The following is a 26,573-nucleotide window of genomic DNA, read 5'->3' on the forward strand; positions in this document are numbered from 1 at the left end:
AAAATGAAAATAGTGCTAAGAATAGACTGAAGCTGAAACCAACACATTTATTTTCTCAATTAAAACTAAAATCTGTAGAGAGGAATCACATTACAGTATCAACAATTTGAAACTAGTTATACATAAAACACAAATTTGTACATCTAACTCCATGTTAATTTAAAAATAACACTTTTTGAAACATACATTTATCTGTTGCTGAAGAGCATGTTTTTAAAGAAATATCTGAACAAAGGCATTGATAAATGCATATAAACATGAAATAAAAAGTTTTTAATTTTTATATTATTTTAAGATACTTAAATAGCAAATAATTATTATGTTTTATAGATTATTATAATGTATTATAAAAAGATATATATTGCTTTTATACTGTGGAAATATTTTTACTCTTAAAATAATTTTGGAGTTTATATTTTATGTCTACTAGTTTGGTAAACTAACCTACTACTCATTTTTATAAAAACATATTTCATTTTTTCATATCCTATTTCATTCTCTAAAATAAATCAATTTATATCTTAATCATGTGGTCAGTCATCTGTGGTCATTATAAAAAATTGTTCTGTGAATAGTCACACATACACACCTAAAAGAGAAACATATGCTCTCACAGAAAATAAGATTCTTAAAATTATAAGTATGTATGAATTATCAGTTCTAATTTTGTATAATTTGTATTTCCATTCCCACCTTTAATCTTTTTCAAGAACAGGCTTATAAGATCAATATGAATATTAAGATATTTTATTGTGATGTGGACATTTACTGTATGATATACTCTCTTTCATTAGAAATTTAAGTTACTAATTAATTAATTAATGAAGAACACAAAACTCCAGCCTCAGATGTTTCGTTATCATTTCCTTTTCTCAGCACAACTTCACAACACCTTCCCTGTAAGTACATTTCATGAAATGAAGCATGTTGTCAGGCATTATATTAGTAAATATTCAGGATAATTTCATATTTTGAGAAGTATGGAGTTAGCATTCCAGGCTGTACAGCTAACTAGTGGCCTGTATGTTTAGATGCCACAACAGCAGTAAGAGAGCACCTGGTAGTGCTAGCTGAGAACAGGAGCAGGACAGGATTGTCTACATCTGGCCACCCCAGTCAGACAGAGACCCCTTCTTAAAGTCTGAATGTTAGAGTGACTCGATCCAAAGAGAGAGAAGTTCAGTTCTCATGGGAAATATGTGAATATCAAAACGTGATTTTCGTGGAGCTACTTAGATTGCAAAATTAATGTATTGTTTTATTCACCTTCTTTGCATGTCTTCCTTTAAACAGTGTGCCCTACTGCAAATATAATTAGTAGTCATTTAAAAATGCAAATAGCTTTAAAGTAATCTGTTTGTAAAAAAGCATTCACAAGAAGTTTTATAGCACTCATGTATTGGATAGTAAAATGTGAAACTTCAATTCAATAGAAAAATGATTTCCTTGTAAATGTTGATCCTGGACTCAACCTATTTTACCTACTCAGTACGGTTTGCCCAGGATATCCCATGAGCTTATTTTGAGAAGCAATCAATCACAATCTAGCAATTGATTAGCTTTTCTGTGTTCTTCCCAAAGCAGACATATAACTCAGAAAGATTTTGTAATGCCATTTTCATGAAGTCTTGATCTAGCCAGGATTTGATGGATTTAAGAAGAAAAGCAGAATAACGTGTTGCCTACCTCAGAGTAAAAAATATACTGCAGCAAAAATACCAGAGATATAGGAAATTGAAATCAGGAGGAGGCTCACTCACACTAGGCAAGAGAAGCAGACAGGGCAGTGATGACGTTGTCCTCCACAAGCAAGGCTAGCCTAGGCTGGTGCTCTCCTTCTTATGAGAAATAAATTTGTTTTGGAATATCTCCACTCTCCAAACAGCAACTTTTGCTTTTTCTTTGTACCTCAAGTGAACACATCTGGGGATCTAATCAATAGAAGAGGTCTGTGGTTAGTTAGCAGTGAGGTGAGGTTTCCTTTCTTCTATGTACTTTATTTCCCAGGTGATTAAAATGGGCTGGCATACTTGCTGGCCTGCGATCTGTTCTTATTTAGAATTAGCAAGCATGTGCTTTATTTCATGCCTTGAAAACTCATGTTACAATTATTTACTATATTGTGATAGCAGAGGGATCGAAACCTGGAAGCTCTTAAGATCCTGTAATTCATGGAAGGCTCAGCAGACGTTCAGGCTTGCTAGCTGATGACTTAGAAAATGTTCCAGTTGTGGAACAGTTGTGGCTCAGATTACCTTACTGTGACAGTCTTGAAATAACTTTTTTTCTAAATTTATTATAATAAATTATTAGTTGTGTTCATTAATTGATCACAAGTTACCAAAGACTTGCAAGATAATTGTTCTCCCCCCAAAAATTTCATGAAGGAACAGGCATTTTAAACTCGGAGTCCATAAACTTATCAAAAAAATTCAGGATCTGCAACTGATTATCAGTGTTAACTTGAGAAAATATTTAAATCTCTGGTCCCTTGACTACAAAATGAATAGAATCCTCATCTCATGGGTTGTGTGAAAATTAATTAAGGGGCATGCAGTATCTGGAAGTAGTCCATAGATCACATTTGTAATTAAAACTAACATCTCTTTAGGAAACAGTTGCCATTGTTGTGAATTGAAATAAAAATACAAGTTCAGGCAAGGGACTGTGACACAATTCCCTTTCAGAATGAGATTCATTAGAATAGGGGCCCAGAAAACAAGACTAGACCTTCAGGTCTAGAGAAGAGCTTCATTGGGAGAGACAGAGGGATCTCCATGTGGGGAGCATTAGAAGAGAGATGCACCATTTGCAGCTTGATGGCGTATGGGGGAAAAGAGCCTTCCAGTCTCCTGAGTAAAGTGGGTTGCTGATTCACAGCTTTTCAGGCGTGGGGGTTGAAAGTGATAGGAAGTTGTAAAGTATGTGACTTACCTAGTCTAGCCTGTGTGCCCAGGGCCATGGATGGAGGCACTACAAAGGATTGTGGACTTTTCTTGATGATGGAAAGGGAAGAGTCTGGGCTTGCTTTTCCAACTGAGGCAATCTGAAGGGAGTCTGTGCCCTAATTTCTCCCCACCTGCAGTAACTAGTTTTAGAGTAACTTTGTATTAAAGAAACAGAATTTGTGATCTGGATATAGAGTTTTAGGTTTAGAGAGGACTGTGTATTTTGCAATCTCACTTGATTTCTAGTTCTGTAAGTCATGTGGCATAAATCAATGGGAAAGTCTTTCATAACTCAAACTTTGGGGACCCTGTTGTGAATATAATACCACCTGAAGCTGGGATATAAGAGACAGCACTGCTTCTGTTTCTGGCTTTGGAGGGCTGTCTGTCCTGAACTTCTTAATGTGACAACATATTCCCTATTCCAGAAGTTACTATGTAAGTGAAAACATGACTTACAATTAGGAAAATTTTATTTGGAAATAAAGTAAATGTAAGTGAATACTCCAAGAAATTCATGAACATGTTTGAAAATAGTTATTTAATAGAATCTTGCACAGATAAACTGATACACTGTAAACCTTCAGGCAGAGAGTTAGGTACAGGGCTGAACCCAGGAAAAAAGACTGAGCCTTTTACCAGTGAATAAATAAGACAATCTTGGTTACAACAAGATTGGTACAAATCACACATTGGTGAGGTACCAGGTATTTATGTCATTTCTAAGGAATTCTCCATAAATATTTATTATTCACATGAGTGACTAACTTTGCTGAAGAAAAGCTTGGCAGACATGACCTTAGCTGAGCATTGAGAATAAGCCTAATAGAAACTGGAACAAGTAAAATCTACAAGAGCTGAGACTCACATACACAAAAGCATCATTTCAGTGACTATTTTAAATACCAGAAGGCAAGGTGTTTGGGAAGACACAGTAGACACACCTAGACTGGGAGACTTGCCTGAAATGTATCTAGTGAGAAATTTCTAAGACATCTTAGTTGTAGAAGTCAAGAAAAGATAAAAAATCCTCTAGAGAAACGATACACCCTGGGCTTGGCAACTAAATGAGATGTATAATCTTGATTTAGATGCTTTGTAGTAAAGCTAACTAGTGACAAAATATGGCTAGTGTTTAAGAGTTGATTAGAAAGCATTAGTCACTGTTCTCATTCCTGGGACAAAAGGTAGGATTCATTTTTTTTTTGTGCTCACTGTACGAGGGAGATTACTCCATCATGTAAGTCATGGTGCTGATAATTTGAAGCTCTTAGTTATATTGCATCTACAATCAGGAAACAGCATGAAGACTGCTTCTTACCTTCCTTTAGTCTTTTAATTCCATCCAGGACTCCAGCCCATGGAACAGTGCTGCTCACATTCACAGTAGGCCTTTGCTGTTTAGTTAAATCTTCCTGGAAACACTGTCATAGACAACCCTAAAGGTGTGTTTCCATACGATGCTAAATACCATCAAACTGGACAAATACTGAGCAACAGGAAGCATATCTCTTTATTTATAACAATGGGTAATACAGCAATAGCCATGTCCTTAATGTGATAGTGCACTGTGTCATTATATCATTCAGAAATGTTTCAGAAAAAGGCAGTTATTAGTATGGTTTTTCAAAGTTAATGTTGTTTTATGATTACTTAAAATGTAAAAGGAGGAATAAGTGGCACTTACCAGCTCATCTCTCTCTGTATCTCTCTTTCCATGTGTCCATCAAGCTTCTCCTCAAAGGTTTGGAGAATATGGAAGACATGCCCAGCTCCATGTGTGACATCTCCCATATTAGTTCCTCCTGCAGCTCAGTGCTCTTTCTGATAAATCCTGGAAACTCCATTTGTCTTAGGGAGGATAAATACCAGTCAAGGTGTAAGCTTTTCTGATCCACTTTGCAGGGCTAAGATTACAAGAGCTAAGAAAAGTCATCTGAAAAATTGTCTGAGGAGTCCATAAATATCACTTAAAAGAAATCTAAGTTTTCTTGGTGTTTTGCTATTTTCCCTTGTGATGTTTTAACAATTATAAAACCGAATTTCTGTATTCTGAAAATAGGTACAAATATATGGATTATAGTTTCATTACATTGCCTAAGGAACACAGGGAGTGATGAGTTAAAAAATATGTTGCAATCTGGGAATCTTTCTTGGGGACAAAACACAAACTTAGCGTGTATGAGGTTCTGGGTTCATTCCCCAGCACTGGAGTGGTGGATTTTCTGTATCCCTTAACATATTATATGACATTACATAAGGCTACATTTTACTAAGATGTGGATTATATTTATAATTAGAGTATAAATTAGAATAATATAATATTTACTCCATATGGATGGGTCAGCCCCTAATCTAGTGTGTTGTTTCCTTTTTGAAAGTGTGACGCTCTGGCCCTGTATACCTTTATTAGACATTTGTTTCACTTTTTCATGATCTTTGATCTGTGTGCCTGCTCTTAAAGTGGCATTTTTGTACAGGGTTACTGCACTCAGCTCCACCATTTGTTCTGACCAAGCGATGCTAACAAGCATAGCTCAAACAGAAGTTTGAAGTGTTTCCTTTTTCCCATTACAAAGTAGTGCCCAGTTCAGCCTAGACCCAGCAGGAGGAGATGAGAGCAGTAGAGAACAACCAATTGTCCATCCATGGTTGTTAAAGTAAACTGATACACAGAAAACCTTCAGGCAGGGAGTTAGGTACAGAGATGAAAACAGGAAAAGGAAAGATTGGCTGATTTTATAAGCAATTATTGTTCCAAGCCTCTACAGAATGAATACATGACTTTCAGTAAGTGATATACCCTTACACTGTGAAGCAATGGGAAATGTTCCGTAGCATGAAATTAACATTGGAGTATTAAGAACAGAATTTCTGCCTTTCTCTTCCATGTTCAGTATTCACTTAGACCCTCTTGTTCACAGAACAGTGCCACATTACCTTTTCAGAAAGTATGGACTTAGAAAATAAAGTAGAAACTACTACAAAATTGAAGTATTAACTTCACTTAAACTCCCCACACTTCACACATCTCTAGGGTTTGGTATGGAAATACAGAGTGAGCCACATGCCCCAGGCTGCTCTTTGTATGTGAAAACTTTTCAACCATTTCAGAAGTGTTCCCTGGTTGTAGGAACTAAGATGACTTTCATTTGGCTTGGATATAAGGAGAGATCCAATTGAAAACATGGCAGCCATACACTATGATTAATTATAATGTTGTTCTTGCCTTTAATAACATGTATTTTAGCATTTCTTAAGCTACTGAAGTTACAACTGTGTTCTTTTTTTAATCTCCCTTCTAAATTCATGAGGTAATGTTGCCAAAAACACCTCTTCATCCATTTCCCTGGATGCTTTGGGTAGTGTTGTCTCCTGGCAGCAAAATGAATGTGCTTTTCTAGAGCATAAAATGTAACATTAACTTTTAAACCATCTCCTCAGTAATGGATTTTGAATGGGCATGTTGCAAGGGGAATCAGCAATGTTGTTGTCCTCCTTTTGGAAGCAAAGAAGCAGTGTTTTAAGAGAACAGAAATTGGAGCTAGTATGCAGGCCAGGTTCCAATTTCTGGCAACTGCATTCGGATGAAAGATTGAGACATGATTGAACTTCCATAGATTTATTTACTCACCTAGCCTTGATTATTAACACTCATGGCATTGAAGAATAGTAAGATGCTTATATAGAAAATAAAAAGATTGTGAGTGTGTGTGTGTGTGTGTGTGTGTGTGTGTGCATGTGCATACCCATGTATACAGGTAGGTACTCCTGTGTTGGCCAGATGTTCATATTGAATATCATTTGGTATATTTATCCATCTTATGCTTTTGGGAAAAGGTCTGTCACTGAATTTTGAGCTCCCTTATTGGCCAGAAAGCCCCAAGGATCCTGTCCTGTCCCTGTCTCCCATCCTTTGGGTTTACAGATGTGCATTGCCATATCTGAGCTAGACTCCATACCTTTAAAAATTTATTTAAAAATAAAATTAATGCTATAGTAAGCATGGTACAATTTGAAGCCAACAAACTATAAAATCTAAGAAGTAGTATGTCTTTGTTTGGCACAGTCATTCTCAAACTGTAGAACTCTTCTGTGGTATTCTACTTGCTTTACTATTGCCTGTTCTTTATGTATTGTTAGAAAATATACATGTGTGACATATACTGAGAGGAAAAAATATGAAGAAAATGGTGTTTATAATCTCATCTTGTGATAATATAGGCCCAGGATTCTAATTATCCTTGTCTGAAACTATGAAGATGTGTTTGGAAGTGAATCTTTACCACATGAAAGCATTCACTGGTCCACTAAGTACTTGTATAATTGGCCTCCACTCAATCATCCATTTCCACTTAACTTTCCCACTCATCCATCATGTCTGTGTGAATCATCTCTAATTGATTTCCAAATGTCGCGTCTGGCGATACACTATAAATACTGAGCTAATCAATCACAAAGCAGAACTGCAAATCTCTCATCATCGTGTGAAGTAGTTCTTGCATCCTTGATAGCAATATTAAAAAATTACTCAAACTTTATACAGAGATGTTGCCAATAACCTATGTGAAAAAAAGGAGAGGAAAAGGAAGAGAGAGAGAGGTAATGTGATGAGTGACAAAGCATTAAAACTGTCAAAAATTTAGCTAAGTCTCTGGGATATTTTAACACAAAACATTTTGGATTTTATTTCTAAAGTGGCATATTTATGACTAAGTTAATCAAAGTGAGTATTAAATGAAGTTCACATATGTTATAGATATAAGATATATGGTGAATATGTGAATATTCCAGCATGTGATATACACTGCTGTATGAATATCTAAATTGTTTTTCTAATTCTGAACAAGCATATTAGAAAAAGGTGTATTTTCATATTGAATTTTGCTTTTGCTAGTTCTAGTCTTTTCTTTACAGTGAAGTTGTGCACTTTGATTGCATTTAATTGTGTCCCAATGTGATTTTCCTTCACATAGAAGTCTTTTAGATATTCTGGATACAGATGTACACACAATGGATGCATGTGTGTACCTGTGTAATCCTACATATGCATACCTTCCCAGTTTTCCAAGGAGACAAACACTGTAGACTTCCTGGAACCTTCCTGTATGAGCTAGGTGCACTCAGCCTGTCCTTCCTTAGCTCTAACTTGGTAATTCAAGTTCATTATGCTGAGATATAGAGCCATAATTGCTGTTCAGAGGCACCTAGAATTTCTAGATATTAGAGTCTAAATATGTAGAGGTAGAGAAAGAATAGCTGTATCTGAGAGAATTGGTGGAGCTGTACTCTGAATGAATATTTAGTAATAAAGAGTAATGATTACATTGTTTTACTAAATGTTCGAAACACCAATTGAAAGTTACTTGGGTGTGAACTGAACACAGAAAGAAAGACAGATGGCAGGATAATTTAACAGTTATCCCCTAATATTTCTGCCACTGAGGGAAACCTTACTCTTTAAAATATATAATATGGAGTATACATAGAAGTAAAAAGCTTTTATGTGTATGTATTTATTACCCATATTTTAATATGTATATGTTAATGATAGAGTATTTCGGTCTTATAAAATCTACAGAGTACCAAGTTCTCACTTTCTTTGATGGATACCAATAATTATATCCATCTTAAAGGAATAGAGTCGAAGAGATTTGTAAGATGATTATAGATTTTTGATCAAACTTAGGCAACCTCTGTTGACTATTGCAGTCAATGTTAACAGATGCTGCAAGGCCTAAGTCAAAAACTCTCTTTTTATATGTTAGCTTTGGGGTATTCAATATAATAGACCACAGTAATTGATTGATCTCTCACATTGATACTTATTGTTCTGAATATTTGTGCCCTTGTTACTTGTTTTTTTTAAAAAAATAGAAAACAACATCCCAAATAATACTCCCATGATACGTGGCCAGAATGGAAAATTCTAGAACTTGAACAGCCGTGGACAGAGCCAAAGGCAGGTAGGTACTCAAGAGACACATTAGTCAAGCAGGATCAGGCAGGCTCAAGAAGCTGAGTCATAACCATGTGTGTCACAGCTAGGCATATAACCAAGGGAATGATGCAAAGGCACTCTGTATACATAAGGGCAGATGGGAGGAAGGAAAATGTATTTTTGCAGTCAGACTATAGAATACAGGGAGAAGCAGATGGCCAGCATCGGAGTGCACAGTCAGGACTATGCCAACCACGATGGGACAGAGTTGGCAATGGTCAAGCAAAGCCCTATCACTAGGGTCCCTGGTAACCACAGAGGAAAAACCCGGATTCTAAGCTAAACCATCCTGGTCTAAAATTTGCATTATGACATTCACTAATACTATGTCTGGAATAAGATACATCACTTCCTCCTCTATGAAATAGATCAAGGCCAGCACTTTACTTACTGAATATCAGATGAAGAAATGTATGCAAAGCACACAATATAGAAATTCATGTATGAATTGCAATGTACATCTTAATCTCCTTTAATTTCTTCTTTTACTTGCTTTGGAGTAGAAACTATAGTTGATTTTGGCACACAGAGTGGGAAATACCACATGATTTCAAGGGATCTGAAGCTCAGACTAGAGAGGTGAGAAATGTGGAGGTTGGAAAGCCAGTCCAAACAGTTACTCTGCACTGTCAGATTGGTTTTCTGAAGAGAAAGATTTTAATTGAATTCCCTCTGCACCTGTTCATCCACCCAGGCTCCTGTTGTATGGAACTCTAAAATAGCTATTATCAACATTTGTTACAAAGCTGATACAGAGTAATGGAGCATGTCTCCAGAGAAATTACATAAACTAATATCTTAATTTTTCAGAATTATTCAGAGTCCAGAGGGGAATTCCACATGCTTCCCTGTTTTCTTGTCCATGATGGACAGCTAGGATTCTGGTTCAAAGTACACTTGTAGACATCAGGGGCGTTAAGGATAATCAATGAGGTGAGGCTTAGGTAGAAATAATTAAGAAAAAACATTTCTAACTCTCTTATCTTTGAGTGTAGGTATAGCACTTGCATGTGAAATACATTTTCCCTCATAATCACATAGATATCTAAGTGTATGGGTTGGGAGACAGTCAGGGATGATAGTAATGGCACATACGAGAGGGCATAGGACATTTTTGCTGGCAGCAGCAGATCATGGATTGCCATAATGAAGGGAATTCCCAAGGAGCTGAACCAGAGTGCATCTGATCTATGCTAGGATATGTTATGGACAACTACTTTCCTCTAATTTTCTTCTTGATATAGGGAACTCTCATGGTACTACACTTAGAAATTTCTGAAAATAGTCTGCATGCCTTAGAAAGTCTGGGGAAACAAAAGGCAAGGGGCCGATTGGCATTGATAAAGATTTATTATTTTCTTGTTTTTTGAGGGGGCATACCTTATAAAGACTAATAGTCAAAATGACTGAGGCAACCTATGTTCTTGGAAAGTTGGAACAGTCATAAAGGTGCTGCCTGCATCGCCCTGGAGATGGTTCAGTAACTTTGTTTCTTCTAGTTTTGTTCCTTTAGCAGCCGCCTGACTGTTCTGTCCTACTTCCTCCTTAGACCTGATCGCTTCACTTAGGTCCAGACAGGAAAATAATAAAGAAAGCTCTCTAACTTAATTCTGAGACTCCAAATTCCCTTACCTGTGATTCTATATAATCTACTGGAACCTAACCCTGCACATATAATAAACATGGAAACATGTCAGCCACAAAGCTAACTGCTTCCATTAATAGTTCCACCCATGTTCTGTCTGCAGATATGTCGTCTCCATTTGCAAGAGATTGGGTGAGTAAGTCTTGGAGATGTTAATATTATATTTCAGAAATCTGAATTCTAGTCACATCTACTTTGTTCAAATACTGCAGAAATGAAATGAATAATTCTATGCTCATGCCAGGAGATCATTAGTGTTTGAAAGTATGTTTCATACTAAGTCAACGCCACTCTTTAGTCTCCCCCCTTTTAAACCTTTTGAAAATTATTATAAGTCGCTCTTTAAAATATTAAATCCAGATCTATTTATTGATTTATTGACTACACCATGAAATAATAACTGCCTCAGACAACACAAAGTCAAATGTTCTATTACATGTGTATTGTTTAAATCATGAGTTGAGCCGAATGCAAGCAAAGAATCCCATGAGTTTAAAATACAGAATCAGCAGTTGTTGGGATGTAGAGATAAAAGTAGATGTCTTAGAATGTTTACTAGAGAGAAAATGGCTTAAAATACCATTTTAGGTAAAGAAACACAAATCTTGCAAAAATAAATCTGCATTCTCAAGTACTATTTTTAACATTAGTTACATGCATTTCTGCGATTTTTTAAAAAAGAATTTATGGATAAAAAGTAGCTCACAAAAGCTTTTTCTATTTGTCTCTTGTGGCAGGATGTAAAGCCTATAAATATTCTCAGAGAATGCCTGGGACTGCTATCATAGGTACTAAGTGAAAGGAAGGTACCTTAGTAGTAATAGGGACTTTTAGTTAACTTCAGTTTCTGATTCCAACTATAAGCAAGCAATCATCAATGTATGTGTATGGATGTATAGTATGTGTGCTTTAAGTGTGTGACTTTGAGCAAAGGGAACAGTTAAGTTTTGCAACATAGAATAGCATACAACAAATGTAGCAAATCCAAAGACTTAGTCAAACTATTTTAAATGAAGTTTAATATATGTATATATACGTTTGTATCATAACATTATGTTATGTGATTTTTCTCTTTAGGTTAATATGCTTAATTGTGTCTTCTATACCTGTTCATATTTCCTTCTTTTCTAAAGAAATGCAGAGCTATAGGATAACTAGTTAAACACCTTTTTAGCACAAATTTATATTTTCTAATAAGATGGGTGTTATTTACAAAATCCATATAGCTAACTTGGATCTTTTGTGTCTTTCCATAAATGTCCCCATTCCCTTAATGATATGGTACATCCGCGTCTCTTCTGGGCCTCTGAGATTCTGATTTCTTTGTATCAAATAAGAGTTTTCTGAGGAAAACACTCTAGTGCTGAATTCTTCAGTCGTCTGCTATTAGGTTTTTAGATAATTTTTGTGTGATCAGGAGAAAAAGATACTCAGTGTGTAAGATGTTTGGAGGAGGAGGGCATCAAGAGCAGAATTGAAGCATCTCTGCAAGCATCTTCAGAAATATTCTGGAGCTGGTACTTGCAATACCTCAGAGAATGCTTCACGGGAGTCTGGATAAAAGGGAGTTACTTAAATACAGTTTCTCATTAGATGCTCAAAGTACCAAAAGACTTTTCAGAGCTCTTTACTTCTAATATTCAAATAGGTCATTCCTCCATCTGTCTCACCTGCTGATTTTTAAGTTTTTACACCTGCAAGAGATATTTTGTTTGTTTATCTGCAAGATTTAATTAATGTGTCTAAAAAAAGCATTAGCTCATGAGAGTTATATTTTAATTTAATGCAAATCTACAGATTTAATTGCCTTATATAGCAACATACCACATTTCAAATTTTTCAGGACCAGGGATCAGCTATTCACCATGGATACATTTTGCAGGGTGATGAAAGAGTGAGTTTACAACAAGACCATATACCAAAGATCTGTACAGTATGCTATAGAACTTAAATATTAGTTATTCATTTATTCAATGTATATGTGTATTGTTGGTGTACCAGGCAATACATATGGAAGTCAGAGGACAATTTGTGAGTGTTAATAGCTTCCTTCTACTACATAGGCTCCTGGGCCATAACTCAAGTCATCAAGTTTGGTAGCAAGTACCTTATCAACTTATCCATCACATTAACCCTAGAATTTATGCTTTCAATCAATATGCATTAAAATTATTAGAATTAAAAAATAAAAGAGCATTTTGCAGTAATTCTCTTCATTCTACAGCTCTTAGATTTTTTTCTGTTCCCTCTTATACAGTGCTCCTAGCATCCTTGGTGAGGAAAATTGAGGTAAAATTGAAACTTTGGGCTGAGCACTCACAGTCACTTACTCTTAGCATATTGACTGGTTATACATTTCTTCATTTACTGCTACCCTTCTGACCAGGGTTGAGCATTTAAAAAATCTACACATGTATACAAAATCCTTATAAGGTAGTTTGATATCATGACAATTTAGTAAAAGTAATAGTAGGCTATCCCCAAGTTCCTTGTTATAAGTTTTGATAAGTTTTATCATAGTAGGTGTGGATTTCTTCCTCTGGAACATGCCCTGAGTCTTATCAGAAAGCACTCGATTGTCCCTAAAACAGTCATGGCACTATTATACTAGGGGTACATCTTGCTGGGCAGGTATGTATTACAGAGTTTAGATACAACACTGGGTAAATCTTTTCTCCCCAAGTTGTCTGCATAGTACTGTCTTGAACTATGAGAGATAGTAAGGAGGGAAGAAGTTTCTTGGTTAGTTTGGGATTGATTTCTCTGTATTTCATTGTGTTCTGTCTCAGACAATAAGCTCTTACCATTTACTAACAGTGTGCAAACACAGGCCCCAACATTTCCAATTTTAGAAATGAAGAAGTAGAGTAGCTAGAGAGATGACTCAGTGCATAAGAGCACCTTCTACGTTTCCAATAGACACGGGATCAATTCCAGGCACCCACATGTTGCCTCATAACTGTCTGTAACTCCAGTTCAAGGTTATCAAGTGCAATTTTCTGGCCTCTGAGGGCATCAGGAATGCACATGGTATGCATACATGCATGTAGGCAAAATACACTTACACATAAAAATCATAGAATAATATTTTTAAAAGAAGGAAACTCCAACTGCCTTTTATTCATCTCCTGCCTGCACGCCATTTTCCTTACTTGCTACTTTTCCTTGACTATTATTACTTTTGAGAGTAAATTATATATTATTTAACCAATCTCTTCTGTTCTCATTCTTTAATATTTGTACTTGCAATTTCATCCACAGCATTGCATAAAACTACTATAGATCAGATCACTAAGTTATACTATACTATCTTTGTCATCATCTGACCTCTCAGTTCTTTTTCACATTTGATGGCATTCTCCTATTTCAAACACTTGCTGGGGTTTATTTGCATCAGATTTTTCTCTATTCCTATATCTCACATTGTTTCACAATAAAAATTTTTAACGTATTTCCCTTCTGCTCTTAAATATTTCCATATTCTTTGGGACTCTTCTATGATTTATTTTATCCTTTCCCAGGAATTCAAATTAGAATCTTACACATGGTGATGATGCTTTTGTAGGAATTCTCTACAGAAACTTAAAAAATTCTGGGTATTCCCTCTGTCTCCAGCAATAAAGTAGAAACATGAATCTAACTGCTGATTGAAAGAACCAATAAACACAGTGTCAAGCCATAACCAGGTAAGAGAGATGCTAGATGCACTGTGAGCAGGTGATAGTAATCTTTCCTATGCCAGGGATCTTGGTTTTCCACTTTCTGATTTCTCTGGTGAGACTATGCTTTTTTGTTATTGCTGTCTTTCATTATTCATCAGTGAGTTAGAACTGAAGACCAAAAGAGTGCTAATAGTAAATCTTTCAACAGAAGTTACTGTGCCTCGCCCTTTAACATTTGAACTCACTCAGCATTCACCATGACCCCATTTTATAGATGGTCTTGAAGCCCTAATGTGACAAAGCTAACTCTCTGGTCAAGTTTAGTGTCAGTTTTGAGTGTTGAAAGTCTGGTTCTAGAATCCTGGAGGTGAGCATATGGTGAGACAAGACAGAACAATTGTTACATTATGAATAGAAAGAAGCTGAAAAAATATTGGAATCCACAGTAGTGTCAGACAAGGAGGCCCTAATCCATCTGGGAAGGACACCCAAGGATGGTATGTTTCACCTGCATCTTTAAAGAATCCAGACTACACATCACAGGAATAAAAATCATCCCAACCAAGAAAACAAAGCTTGCAAATTATGTAGTCATGTAGTGATGTGGCAGATCTTGAGCCAAGAAGACAAAGTTTGGGTCACTTGCACTGGAGTTTGAGTTTGTATTCATGCCACTATGAGATCACTCAAAGCAATGCACCATGGACAATGGATATTGTTAAGCAAGTTCAGCTAAAGTTCCCGCCTCCCTAATTCTACCAGCTTCCTTTCTAATATCTGTTATGAAACAGTTGGATGTGAAAATCCTTTTAGAGAAGTCTCAGCTAGAAATTTATATCAGTAAACAGGTTGGGGTGGCACAAGCTTTTAATCCCAGCAGAGACAGAAGCAGGCAGATCTCTGTGAATTCTAGGTGAGCCCAGGTCATTTCATACTGGTGATCATTCTCTTTGTTGGGGTATAAATGGGCTGTGAAACTTGAGTTTCTAGATTAAATGTGCTAACACTAACCCATCCCCATGTTTTCTATCTGCTCATCCACCCATGCAGCTGGACTTACAGGAAGTAGTGAGCTGACTGATGTGATGTATGTGTTGGGGAGCAAAGTTCCTCTGGAAGAGCAGTAAGCAGCCTTAAACTCTGAGCCCTACCCATGAAAAACAGGCAACTGCAACATTTAGAACAACTAAGAGGAAAGTGGAGATAGGGGGAGATGCATCTAAGACTCACAATCAGCCTTGCAGATTTCAATAGGAAGGCAATGGGGTGGAGCGTCACATTAAGAATTTTATTATGCAGCAAGACATTATGACAGGATTGAATTATTTGACTCTCTACTTGCTTTCTCTTAAGGATAAAGTTTAAAGCATGACTCTTAAAACTAGACAGATCTTATATTTATTAGTTTTATGACTTTGAGACTTAGTTTCAACATGTATAGAGCAAAGTTATTCCTTTTCTTTCTTATGAGACATGTAAAATAATAAAGTAATAATAGATATGGTTATTAGATAATACGTAAATCTCCCAGTAACTGTTTATAATAAAATCATTCATTATTACCAGTTTCTTTCTCAACCCCTAATGTTAAAAACATGTGTGTACACAGTCATGCTAATAAGACATGTATTCCCAGCCTTGACAATAGAAAAGCAAGAAGACAGTAGACCCAAAAACTTCACTTCTGTTCTGTTAACAACTGATAGGTACTGTACAACATTTTATTTTGTTTTAAATGTCTCCGTTTTGACTTCACAGCTTTCTGCAAACACTGAATTCTAAGCACGGTGATATCAATGTTTCTGATAAAAAAAATTTTGGGAAAGTAATTACAAACTAAGAAATTTTGGCAATTACAATTTCTGAAATATAATTGTTAACTACAATTTTCAGATAATTTAGTCAAGGTAACTGATGTGCAGCTGTCACAAACAAGAGGATCCACTGACTTTAAATAATTATAAAAGTTAGCCGGGCGGTGGTGGCGCACACCTTTAATCCCAGCACTTGGGAGGCAGAGGCAGGCGGATCTTTGCACGTTCGAGGCCAGGCTGGACCGATAGCCTCCGAAACAATACAGAGAAACCCTGTCTCGTAAAAACCAAAAAAAAAATAATAATAATAATTATAAAAGTTCTTCAATCACATGATGGCTTGCTATATGTTGGGGAGTTCTGAAATGCTGCCTGTGGGGTGAATAAAGGATCTTGTTCTTCATTCTTATGATTCCACTATGTTGGAATTATGTTTTCATATTGTAAGAATGAGGAGCAAAGTGGGTGGAGGACGAGTCCTGACTCTTTATTCTTTCATTCTCAGCAGTGCATTGACATTTCAGTGGCCAGGGCTTTATCCTTGTTCATAGAAGCCTCATCTATGCAAGTCCTTCATCCTATAGTCCCAGCTTCTCATACACGCTAAACCTTCATCACGTATTCCTAAGTAAATCACATATACAAGGCCTTCGTCACATGCTCCTATGTGCTTCATATGCATTGGATATTTGTCAAATGCTCATGTTATCCTCATGTTCATTATGATTTCATTACCTCTCCCCATGTGCATTGTATATACTAAACCTCCACCACATGGTGATAAACATATTGCATACACCAGACCTTAATAATAAAGTGGTTATATATACCTCATCTACATTAATACTTCTTCATATGTTCATGTGTACTTCATATATAATGGCCCTTCATACGCTTGGTAATATGCATCTCATGGACACTGGATAATCATCACATAGTCCTAGAAAATCCAAATCCTCCATACTTTCATCACGTGCTTATATCCATCTTATGTGCATTAGACCTTCATCAAATGTTTGTATGCATTTATATATACAACTTCATCATATGGTCATATGTATACATATATACACATATATATGAAATGTGATTATATATTATATATGTTATATAGACCTTCATCACATGTTCCTATATACTTTATGTATTCAATACCTTCATCACATGCTCACATATACCTCATATACTTCAGACCTTCACATTCTTCATACATACCAGACCTTCATCACATATTCATACATGCTATGTGCACAGCTGCATATTTCAGTCTCTTTATAGTGACATATAGGCTTACTATGCACTCATAAATGACCAAAATAGAGGAAGTTACTTAACATTCAAGGACAAGGAAAACATGAATATATGTATGTATGCATGTATATACAAAGCAGTATCATCTTAGTAAAGATTAGAACATGACATTAACATCCTAGTTTTGAGATTTCAATGAAGTTATGATGAAGGAAACAGTCTCCACTGAAATTTTAACATTATGAAAACTGACATTTCCCATTCACTTAAAAGTTAAAACTTTAGAAGGGAATACAGTGGTTTATACACAATTGTGGACTGCTGTCAGTATATTTTCTATTCAATATTTCACTGGAAATTATTTTTTTACTTTATTAAAATACTGAGTTTATTTCACATGTATATTTTTGTTTCCCTAACATTTCCACATCTGACCACCACTATTACTATGTCCTATCATAACATTCCATACATACTTAAAACCAAGTAAAGGGTGGAGTTCCATCCTTGAAAACTAAACAGGCATTTCAGACAACACATTCTTGGCAATGGAACCTGGACAACATTTATCAAACAAAGTAGGGAAAGTTCTCACTTTGCATTATAAAAAGGACAGCCAGATATATCAACTGTTACAGAAATTAAGTAAGACAGAATATTTCAAACTGTTTAAACCATTTTCTTAAAGAGACTTCCTCCACTGCCAGAGATCTTGAATAGCCTCCTGGTCAGTCATCCGGAAGCAATTCTTCACATAATTAATGAACTTGGCTTCCACTTTGGGAAGAGAACCACCTTTTTCTATACTTGCTTGCATTTTTGCCTTAATGTCTTCTACAGAACTAGGTCCTTTTGGGGTTTTAGGAGTTTTTTCCTGTTTTTTGAAGGACTCTTGACCTTTTGATCTTGGTGTTGACGGTTTTAAGTCTTTTCCATTTTGGTTTGATTTTTGTGCATTTTTGGCTGGGGTATCTCGTACAGATTTCTTCACTGGAACTTTTTCTTCAGCTTCTTCATCATCAAAATCATCATCATCATCATCTTCATCATCCTCATAGTCCTCATCATCCTCTTCCTCATCTTCATCAATTTTTACTTTTTTCTGTGGAACCTTGCTACCACCTCCAGGAGCAGACCGCTTGCCAGACATACTTAAGAGTTTCACATCCTCCTCATCTTCATCTTCTGACTCGGCATCCTCCTCTACAGCTACTAGGTGCTGTCCACTAATGTGCACAGGCCCTGAACCACACTTCAACCGTAAGACCACAGGTGGTGTAATTTCAAAGCCCCCAAGGGAAACTGTTGGTTGTACAGACATTTTCAAAGTTGCCAGTGTTACTTTAATTGTACTGCCTTCATAGTTCATTGCTTCTGCCTCTACGATGTGTAATTCATCTTTTGCTCCTGCCCCTAAACTAACCGTTCTTAGTGACAACTGGTGTTCATTCTCATCGTTATCCACCTTAAAGTGGTAATCTTTGTCAGCTTTTAGTTCACAACCGAAAAGGTAGTTCTGTGGCCTAAGAGGGCTCATGTCCATGTCCATCGAGTCTTCCATGAGGTGGAGGTGCGCACTTCGGTGTGAGAGAAGTTGGACGGAGGAAACTGCCTGCTGCTCCTGAGAACAGACACGCAGGACGGAATCACGCCAGGGCTCACTGGAAATTATTAAAGAAGATGTGTCCTCATAAATTCAAATGAAACCTAATTTACTTAGTCAATAGTCTAATTTACTTTGCATAAAAAACATTGACTAGCAGACTCCCACGGCTAAGCACTGAGTTGAACTCAAGAAAGCCAGTAAAAGAGAAGGAGGTCTGATGACCAAAGGGATTAAGACTGGGCTGGTTTAACCCCCAGAAACAGCTGACCTGACCAGGGTTAACACTTGAATCCCAGGCTGATGCCTGGGAATCCAGCATGGGACTGATCAAGACCCCCTGAATGGGGGTGTCAATGAGGAGGCCTAGGTAATCTATTGAGCCATGGACAGTAGATCAGTATTCATTCAGAGTATACAATGTGAGACGCACTCTCACCCTGAACTCTTGGGGGAGGGTCTAGGCCCTGCCCTGGATGAAATAACAGACTATGGACACCCCATGGAGGGCCTCACCCTCCCTGGGGAAATGAGGGGATAATGGGAGGGGTTGGGGGGAGGGTACAGGAGGAGGGGAGGGAAAGGGAGAGGGGCCTGGAACTGACTTGGGAAGCAACCTTGTTTCTAATCTAAATTTAAACTTAAAAATAAATAATAAAAAAACATTGTCTAGGTTATTTCATTGTGTTTAGTCACCCATATGTTATGGCTACTTCTACCTCTGCTACCCATCTGTACCGGGAGACACCCTTCAAGTTGTGATTGTACTAACATTCTATTTGTGCCTCATTTCATAGTTATCATAGTTTCAGTATGTATATATTAAATATTTGGTAGCTGAGGTGTTTTCAAGTTTGTTATGTTGATGTATTGTATCGGAGAATATACAATATGATAATGTCGATTAACTTTTTTTCACAGATGTCCAATATTAAATAAGGTAGAGTGTACTTCTGCTATTGTAAGAGGTTATTAATAAATAAGATGTCTTTTAAAAGAAAAAGTTGTTCTTTCATTTGATTTTACTCAGGTATGTAGTAAGATTGTAATATATGTGATAATGAGTGATGAATCCACTAATCAGTTTTCCATGTGTATTCATCGTTTGAAAAAACAACTGGTTGATAGTACCTAATCCTTTCAATCAGAAATTCATTTGCAGCAAAGAAAATGTGTTTGTGAGTGTTTAAGTTGAAGCTGTCAGTAATACTATTTCCATAATTATATTGTCTGTTGATTCATCTTTCGTATTTCTTTGTAAGGAACTTCTCAGGAATTAATTAAAACTAAATTTTGTAGTCTATTTGAATTCAAATTGTGCATCAGATTTTCTGCATTGGCAAGGACGTTTGTAATAAAATTGAGAAAGAACTTGTAGAGTGAGTGACCTGACGTTTTCCAAGCCCTTTATATGGGGGGGGGTATTTACTAGCTGACTTCCAGTCTGCTCTCTTTGAGGAGCAGGAGGATCAACTCTCAAAATCAGAGTTTCTCAGCAACATTCTGCTCTAACTTTCACTCAAGGAAAAAGCCAGCCAGAGAATTGAGATATGATGTCCTGCTTGTTTTCTGTCTTAAGTGAAGAGAAATGGAAATTCTTTATCTGTAGCTCACCTAACTTATTGCTCTTAACCATCTGTCTGGATCTAGACAGAGTGCCTATTTTTCACAGTAGGATCCCATAGTGCAAAGTGTGTCTGAGCATATTCTGGCACCTCATAGTTATTACCGCTGAAGGCAAAAAGCATGAGGATTGATTCTTTGCAGTAAGGTGACTTTCACTGAGTACTCCCTACCTTCACAGCTCAGTAGGGGTACTCTGGTGAAAAAGAAAGAATGCAAAACAAAAGTCACTTTCCCAATTTGTGACTTCTTTCCTAATTCCTGGTGCAGTACTGAGTGGTTCCTTGGCACCACCTTCTACATAAAATGCTGATATGCAGAAGATGGAAACTTGCATTTTATGTGCTACTGTGGATGCTGTTATCATGCCTGTCCTTTTTACTTTGGTTCTGGGAGATCATACTCTGGTTCTCACTCTTACAAGACAGGCCTGTTACCAACTGGGCTCCCATAGACCCTGAATTTTGTGGTGGCCAATGCTACTTTCAGTCTCAGAAGATCAAATAGCCCGGAATGCAGTATGTCCTTCATCTCAAGATACTGGGAAAACCCTTGGGTATACTCGCTTCAGGTTATTTGAATGCATGCATATTAATGATGATTTTGCAATTCTCTCTTCTTCTAGGTCTGGAATTCCAAAAGAAGTGTGTCATGGCATCCTAGGTAATAAAGATTCCAGACCAAGAAGGCCAGGACAAAACAAATGAGGAAATAAAATCAAAACTAAAAACCAACTTGTGGATTTTAGAAGTACAGCTTTGTGAGCAGCATCTGGGATTGAATATCCCTACTCTGTCTCTTGTTAGCTAAAGTGAGCATTGAGCAAGTTAGTTAGCTGGCACCTTTTTTTCTTACTCTACAAAATGAGTTTCTACATAATTAGGTTTACTGTGATAAATAAGAATATTAATTTTTGAAAAACTACTTTTATTATCCCTGGCATTTATTAGTAAGTACTCAATAAATATTCACAGTGATTCCCCTATTTGAATGTCCTGGCTTTTAATATCAGGAAATAATAAAAATCACAGGTCTTTTCAGGTATTTTTGGTTTCCTTTTATTTTTTGCTTGTTTGCCAAACATTCAAATATATTAGCATTTTCAATGAATGAAAATAGTTTAATTTTATTTTAAGATATGGAGATGTATGGTTTTAATATGGTAACTGTTCTCAGAAAATCAGAAAAACCTTTATTTATGATGGAATGTACAATAGCTTCTAGTTTATACATGATAAGGTATTAGACTTCCAAGAAGCAATGGGTTATCATTTTTTATTTTTATCATTTATTCATTTACTTATTTTTGTTTTTTGAGACAGGGTTTCTCTGTATTGCTTTGGATGTTGTCCTAGAACTTGCTTTGTAGACCAGACTGGCCTCGAACTCACAGAGATCTTTCTGCCTCTGCCTCCCAAGTGCTGAGATTCAAGGCATGATTTACCAATACCCCGCTCGTTTATATATCAGTCTCCCCATTCCCTCACGCTCCCTACCTCCCATGCTTCCTACTGACCCCCCAACCCACCCCCACCCACTTCCCAGGGATAGTGAGGCTCTCCACATGGGATCAAAATCCATCACATCATTTGAGAGAGGGCCTAGGCCTTCTTCCCGTATTTGGGTTGCAATAGTACCCCTCCACAGGAAAAGGGATTCCAAAGTCTATTTGTGATCTAGGGATAAACACTGGCTTCACTGTTAGAGGACCCATAGACTGCCCTGGCCTCCTAGTTGTCACTCACCTTCAGAGGGCTTGGTTCGGTCCTATGCTGGTTCTTCAGCTTTGCCACTAGTGTCTCCGTGCTATCACTAGGTCAGGTCAACTGTTGCTGCTCGTTTCTCCAGCACCATCTAGGCTCCTTTGCTCATCCCTTCTCCCTATCCCAAATGGATTCCAGGAGTTTGGTTCAGTGTTTAGCTGTGGGTGCCTGTTTCTTCTTTGATCAGCTACGGAATAAAGGCTCTAGAAATGGCAACCAAAGTAGTCGTCAATCTCAATATAAGGGAAGGGCATCAATGGCAGCCTCTAGACCACTGCCTAAATTCTTAGTTGTGGTCATCCCTGTAAATTCCCTAACGGATCCCCTGTGCTGGACCTCTCTCCAAACCTATACTGGATTCTTCTATCAAGGCATCTGCTTTCTTGCCTTCCCCTATTCCTCCTGTCTCAGTCCTCCTGTTCTCACCCCTCCCGTTCTTGATGTCTCGCCTTCCCATTCTCCCTCCACTCCTCCCCACCCGTGTGCTCCTAATTTGCTCAGGGGTTCTTGTCCTTCTCCCCTTCTTCAGGGGATCATGTGTTCTTCTCTTGGGGTCCTCCTTGTTTCCTAGTTTCACCGTAAGTGTGGATTGTAGGCTGGTAGTCTTTTCTCTATGACTAATATCCATATATGAATGAGTACATATCTCGCTTGTCTTTCTGTGATTGTGTTACTCTCACTCATGATGTTTTCTTCCAGTTCCATCCATTTTCCTGAGAATTTCAAGTTTTCATTGTTTTTTTTTCTGCCGAGTAATACTCCATTTTGTAAATATACCACATTATCTCCATCCATTCTTCGGTTGAGGAGCGTCTAGGTTGCTTCCTGGTTCTGGCTATCACAAACAAAGCTGCTATGAACATAGATGAACATATATCCTTGTTATATGTACATACTTTGGGTATATGCCCAAGAGAAGAATTGCTGGATCTTGAGGTAGACTGATTCCCATTTTCCTGAGAAACTTCCATAATGATTTAAAAAGTGGTCTTGCAAGTTTTCACTCCCACCAGCAATGGAGGAGTGTTCCTCTTTCTCCACATCCTCTCCAGCATAAACACTTTCATTGGTGTTTTGATTTTAGCCTTTCTGGCCAGTGTAAGATGGTATCTCAGAGTTGTTTTGAATTGCATTTCCCAGATGGCTAAGGATGTTGAGCACTTTCTTAAGTGTCTTTCAGTCACTTTAGATTCCTTTATTGAGAATTCTCATTTTAGTTCTATACCCTACTTTTTAATTGCATTGCTTGGTGCTTTGGTGGCTAGCTTCTTGTATATTTTGGAAACTAGCCCTCTGTCAGATGTGCGGTTGGTAAAATCTTTGCCCATTATGTGGCCTGCTGTTTTGTCTTATTGACTGTTTCCTTTGCCTTATATAAGCTTCTCAGTTTCAGGAGGTCCCATTTATTAGTTGTCAATCTCAATGTCTGTGCTACTGGTGCTAGGTTCAAGAAGCAGTCTCCTGTACCAATTCCTTCAAGGGTACCTCCTACTTTCTCTTCTAAGAGGTTCAGCGTGGCTGGATTTATTTTGAGTTCTTTGATCCACTTGTTCTTAAGTTTTGTGCACGGTGATAGACATGGATCTATCTGCAGTCTTCTACATGTCTGCATCCAGTATGCCAGCACCATTTGTTGAAGATGCTTTCTTTTTTTCATTGTATAACTTTAGCTTCTTTATCAAAACTCAGGTGTTCCTAGGTGTGTGGGTTAATATCAGGATTTTCAATTCACCACCATTTGTCTACCTGTTAACTTTTGTGCTAATACAAAGCTGTTTTCATGACTATGGCTCTATAGTATAGCTTGAAGTCAGAGATGGTGATTATTTCAGAAGTTGCTTTATAGTTCAGGATTGTTTTCGCTGTTCTGGGTTTTTTGTTTTTCCATATGAGTTGAGTACTGTTCTTTCAAGGTCTGTGAAAAATTGCATTGGGATTTTGATGGGGATTGCATTAAATCTGTAGATTGCTTTTGGCAATATTGCCATTGATACTATGTTGATCTTACTGATCCAAGGGTATGGGAGATCTTTCCATTTTCTGGCATCTTCTTTAATTTCTTTTTTTAAAGAGTCAAAGTTCTTACTATACAAGCATTTCGCTTTTTGGTTAGCTTTACCCCATGATATTTTATGTTTTTTGTAAAAGATGATGTTTCTCTGATTTCTTTCTCATCCCATTTATTGTCCGTATATACGGCTACTGAATCCTGCCACTTTGCTGGAAGTGTTTATCAACTGTAGGAGTTCCCTAGTAGAGTTTTATGGGTCACTTATGTAAACTATCATATCATCTGCATATAGTGAGAGTTTGACTTCTTCCTTTCCAATTTGTATCCCCTTGATGTCCTTTTGTTGTCTTATTGCTCTAGCTAGTGAGACCTACAAGAATGACACCAACTGGCACTAAAGCTACTTTAAATCCCATCCCCTGATAATGAGATTAATTAATACCTTATATGCCATCCTGGAACTCTCATCCAGTGGCTGACAGAAGCAGAGGCAGACACTCACAGGTAAAAACTGAACTGAACTCCTGGAACCCAGATGCAGGTGTGGTCTCTCCCTCTCCTCTAGTCTCCTGGTGGTGTATGTGGGTTAAGACTTCAGTGTCTGTAACTCTAGATGGTCTGGCCTCTCCTGCTATTCTCCTCACTCAAGCAAAAGTTGGAGGACAATGTAGGAACCAAGAGTAAGGTGTGGCCGAACTCAAGGTGGTCCTTCCTGCCAGGGCGGGTCCATTCTATGCAAGGAGCAGGCTCAGGAAGATCCAAGAAACGAGGGGGTGTCAGACATTTTTTAATGGGTTATCTTTTACTCTTTATAAGTCCTGTGACACAAGAGCATACAGGATGATGGCTTCTGGAAAGACATATAAAGAAATCTCAAGGGGCTATTGAGATGACTTAGTGGATAAAGTAGACCTAGGTTTCTATCTAAGAATTCATATAAAGGTAAATCAGGAAGAACCAACTCATGTGGAACAAAAAAAGAGGCAAATACTTGAAGATGTTTGACCAGACAGCCTAGCCAATCAGAAAGCAGTGGGTTCAATGAGGGATTCAGTCTCAAAAGATAAGGTAGGTTGACTACCCTCATATAAAGGTCACAGATTTAGTAATATACTGACATCACAAACTGAACTTCATGGATTTAAAAAAAGAGAGGGAACACAGAGATGAATGGATAGGGAAGTGGGGATGGATCTGGGGGGAATAGAGGAAGGATGGGAATATGATCAAATGCATTGTGTGAAATTCTCAAAGAACTAACTTTAAAATGAGGTAAAAGAAGCAAAAGAGAGAGAGCAATACACCCAGACATGAGATGTTAACCTCCAGATTCCACCCACGTATGCTCAGGCACGTGGGTACCACCATACACATGTGTATCTCTCTTTTTCTCTCAAACATTCAATGGGCTTATAATGTTTCATGTTATTCATTGAGACATCAAATAAAAAAACAATTTAAAGGCATGCTTCTATCCTCTAGTAATATGATGAACTTAGAATTTGAAAGCAAAGACACGTAGGACACAGTCACATGAATGTTGTAGTCTTTTCATTATTATGTGCTGTGTTGATTGTACCATCTAGTTTCGACTGATGCATTAACTTCCTTGGTGGTAGATATTAAATCAATAAAATGAAGACCTCTCTAAAGAAGAAGAAAAAAATCTTGTCGCTAACATAATAGGTTTTGTTAGTAGGAGGCTATTTAGGTCGATATAAGATAATCACTCATGATGGTGTTTTGCTGTGCTGTGATAACAATAAATTCCAATGTTTTTGTAGTCTTGCAGCAAAAGAATTTATTTTTTGCTCACACAGAGTTGCTTGGAGTTCAGTAACCCTTTCCACAAAACATCCTGCAAGCAATTCTTGTAGGAGTCGTGCTGTTGCTGTTTTTGTTTGTTCCATCTTACCCACCACCTTCACGATCAACTTTAACAAAGGAAAAACCCATTCAGACTTAAAGACCCATGATAGAAAGGATAAGCTGATCCCCAGAGCATTTATTATTTACTCTTTTGTTCCCATCTTAACTAGGATGCCTAGAAATATTGTCTTCCTCTCATACAGAATACACATAACATTCTCTCAGTAACTGAAGAGAAGGTATGATGTTAGACCCTGGGACAATCTTAAATCTATTATCTGAAATTCCAATAATTAATAATTGTAGTTAGGAAAATTACCAACCAGTCTTTATTTAAGCAATGTCTTCAAGAAGATGTCTGAATTGAAGGACTGTTTACTAAG

General features: G+C 37.2%; 2 protein-coding genes across 8 annotated transcripts in view; one reads left to right on the top strand and one right to left on the bottom strand.

The window, feature by feature from the left end:
• The window catches only part of Nrg3 (neuregulin 3), a 985,840-nt gene that overhangs the window by 578,612 nt on the left and 380,655 nt on the right, over positions 1–26,573 (top strand). The gene's annotated exons all lie outside the window — the stretch shown is intronic.
• On the bottom strand, positions 17,683–18,970 carry LOC121132757 (nucleophosmin-like). Its single transcript, XM_040747670.1, has one exon. It carries the CDS (start codon positions 18,880–18,882, stop codon positions 18,004–18,006), a length of 879 nt encoding a protein of 292 aa, XP_040603604.1. The 5' UTR covers positions 18,883–18,970; the 3' UTR covers positions 17,683–18,003.

The sequence above is a fragment of the Mesocricetus auratus genome, unplaced genomic scaffold (assembly GCF_017639785.1).
Source record: "Mesocricetus auratus isolate SY011 unplaced genomic scaffold, BCM_Maur_2.0 Super-Scaffold_100006, whole genome shotgun sequence".
Lineage (NCBI taxonomy): Eukaryota > Metazoa > Chordata > Mammalia > Rodentia > Cricetidae > Mesocricetus > Mesocricetus auratus.

Bases quoted from the DNA above. Each gene is read 5' to 3' on its own strand.
- LOC121132757 (XM_040747670.1), bottom strand. From the start codon at position 18,882: ATGGAAGACTCGATGGACATGGACATGAGCCCTCTTAGGCCACAGAAC.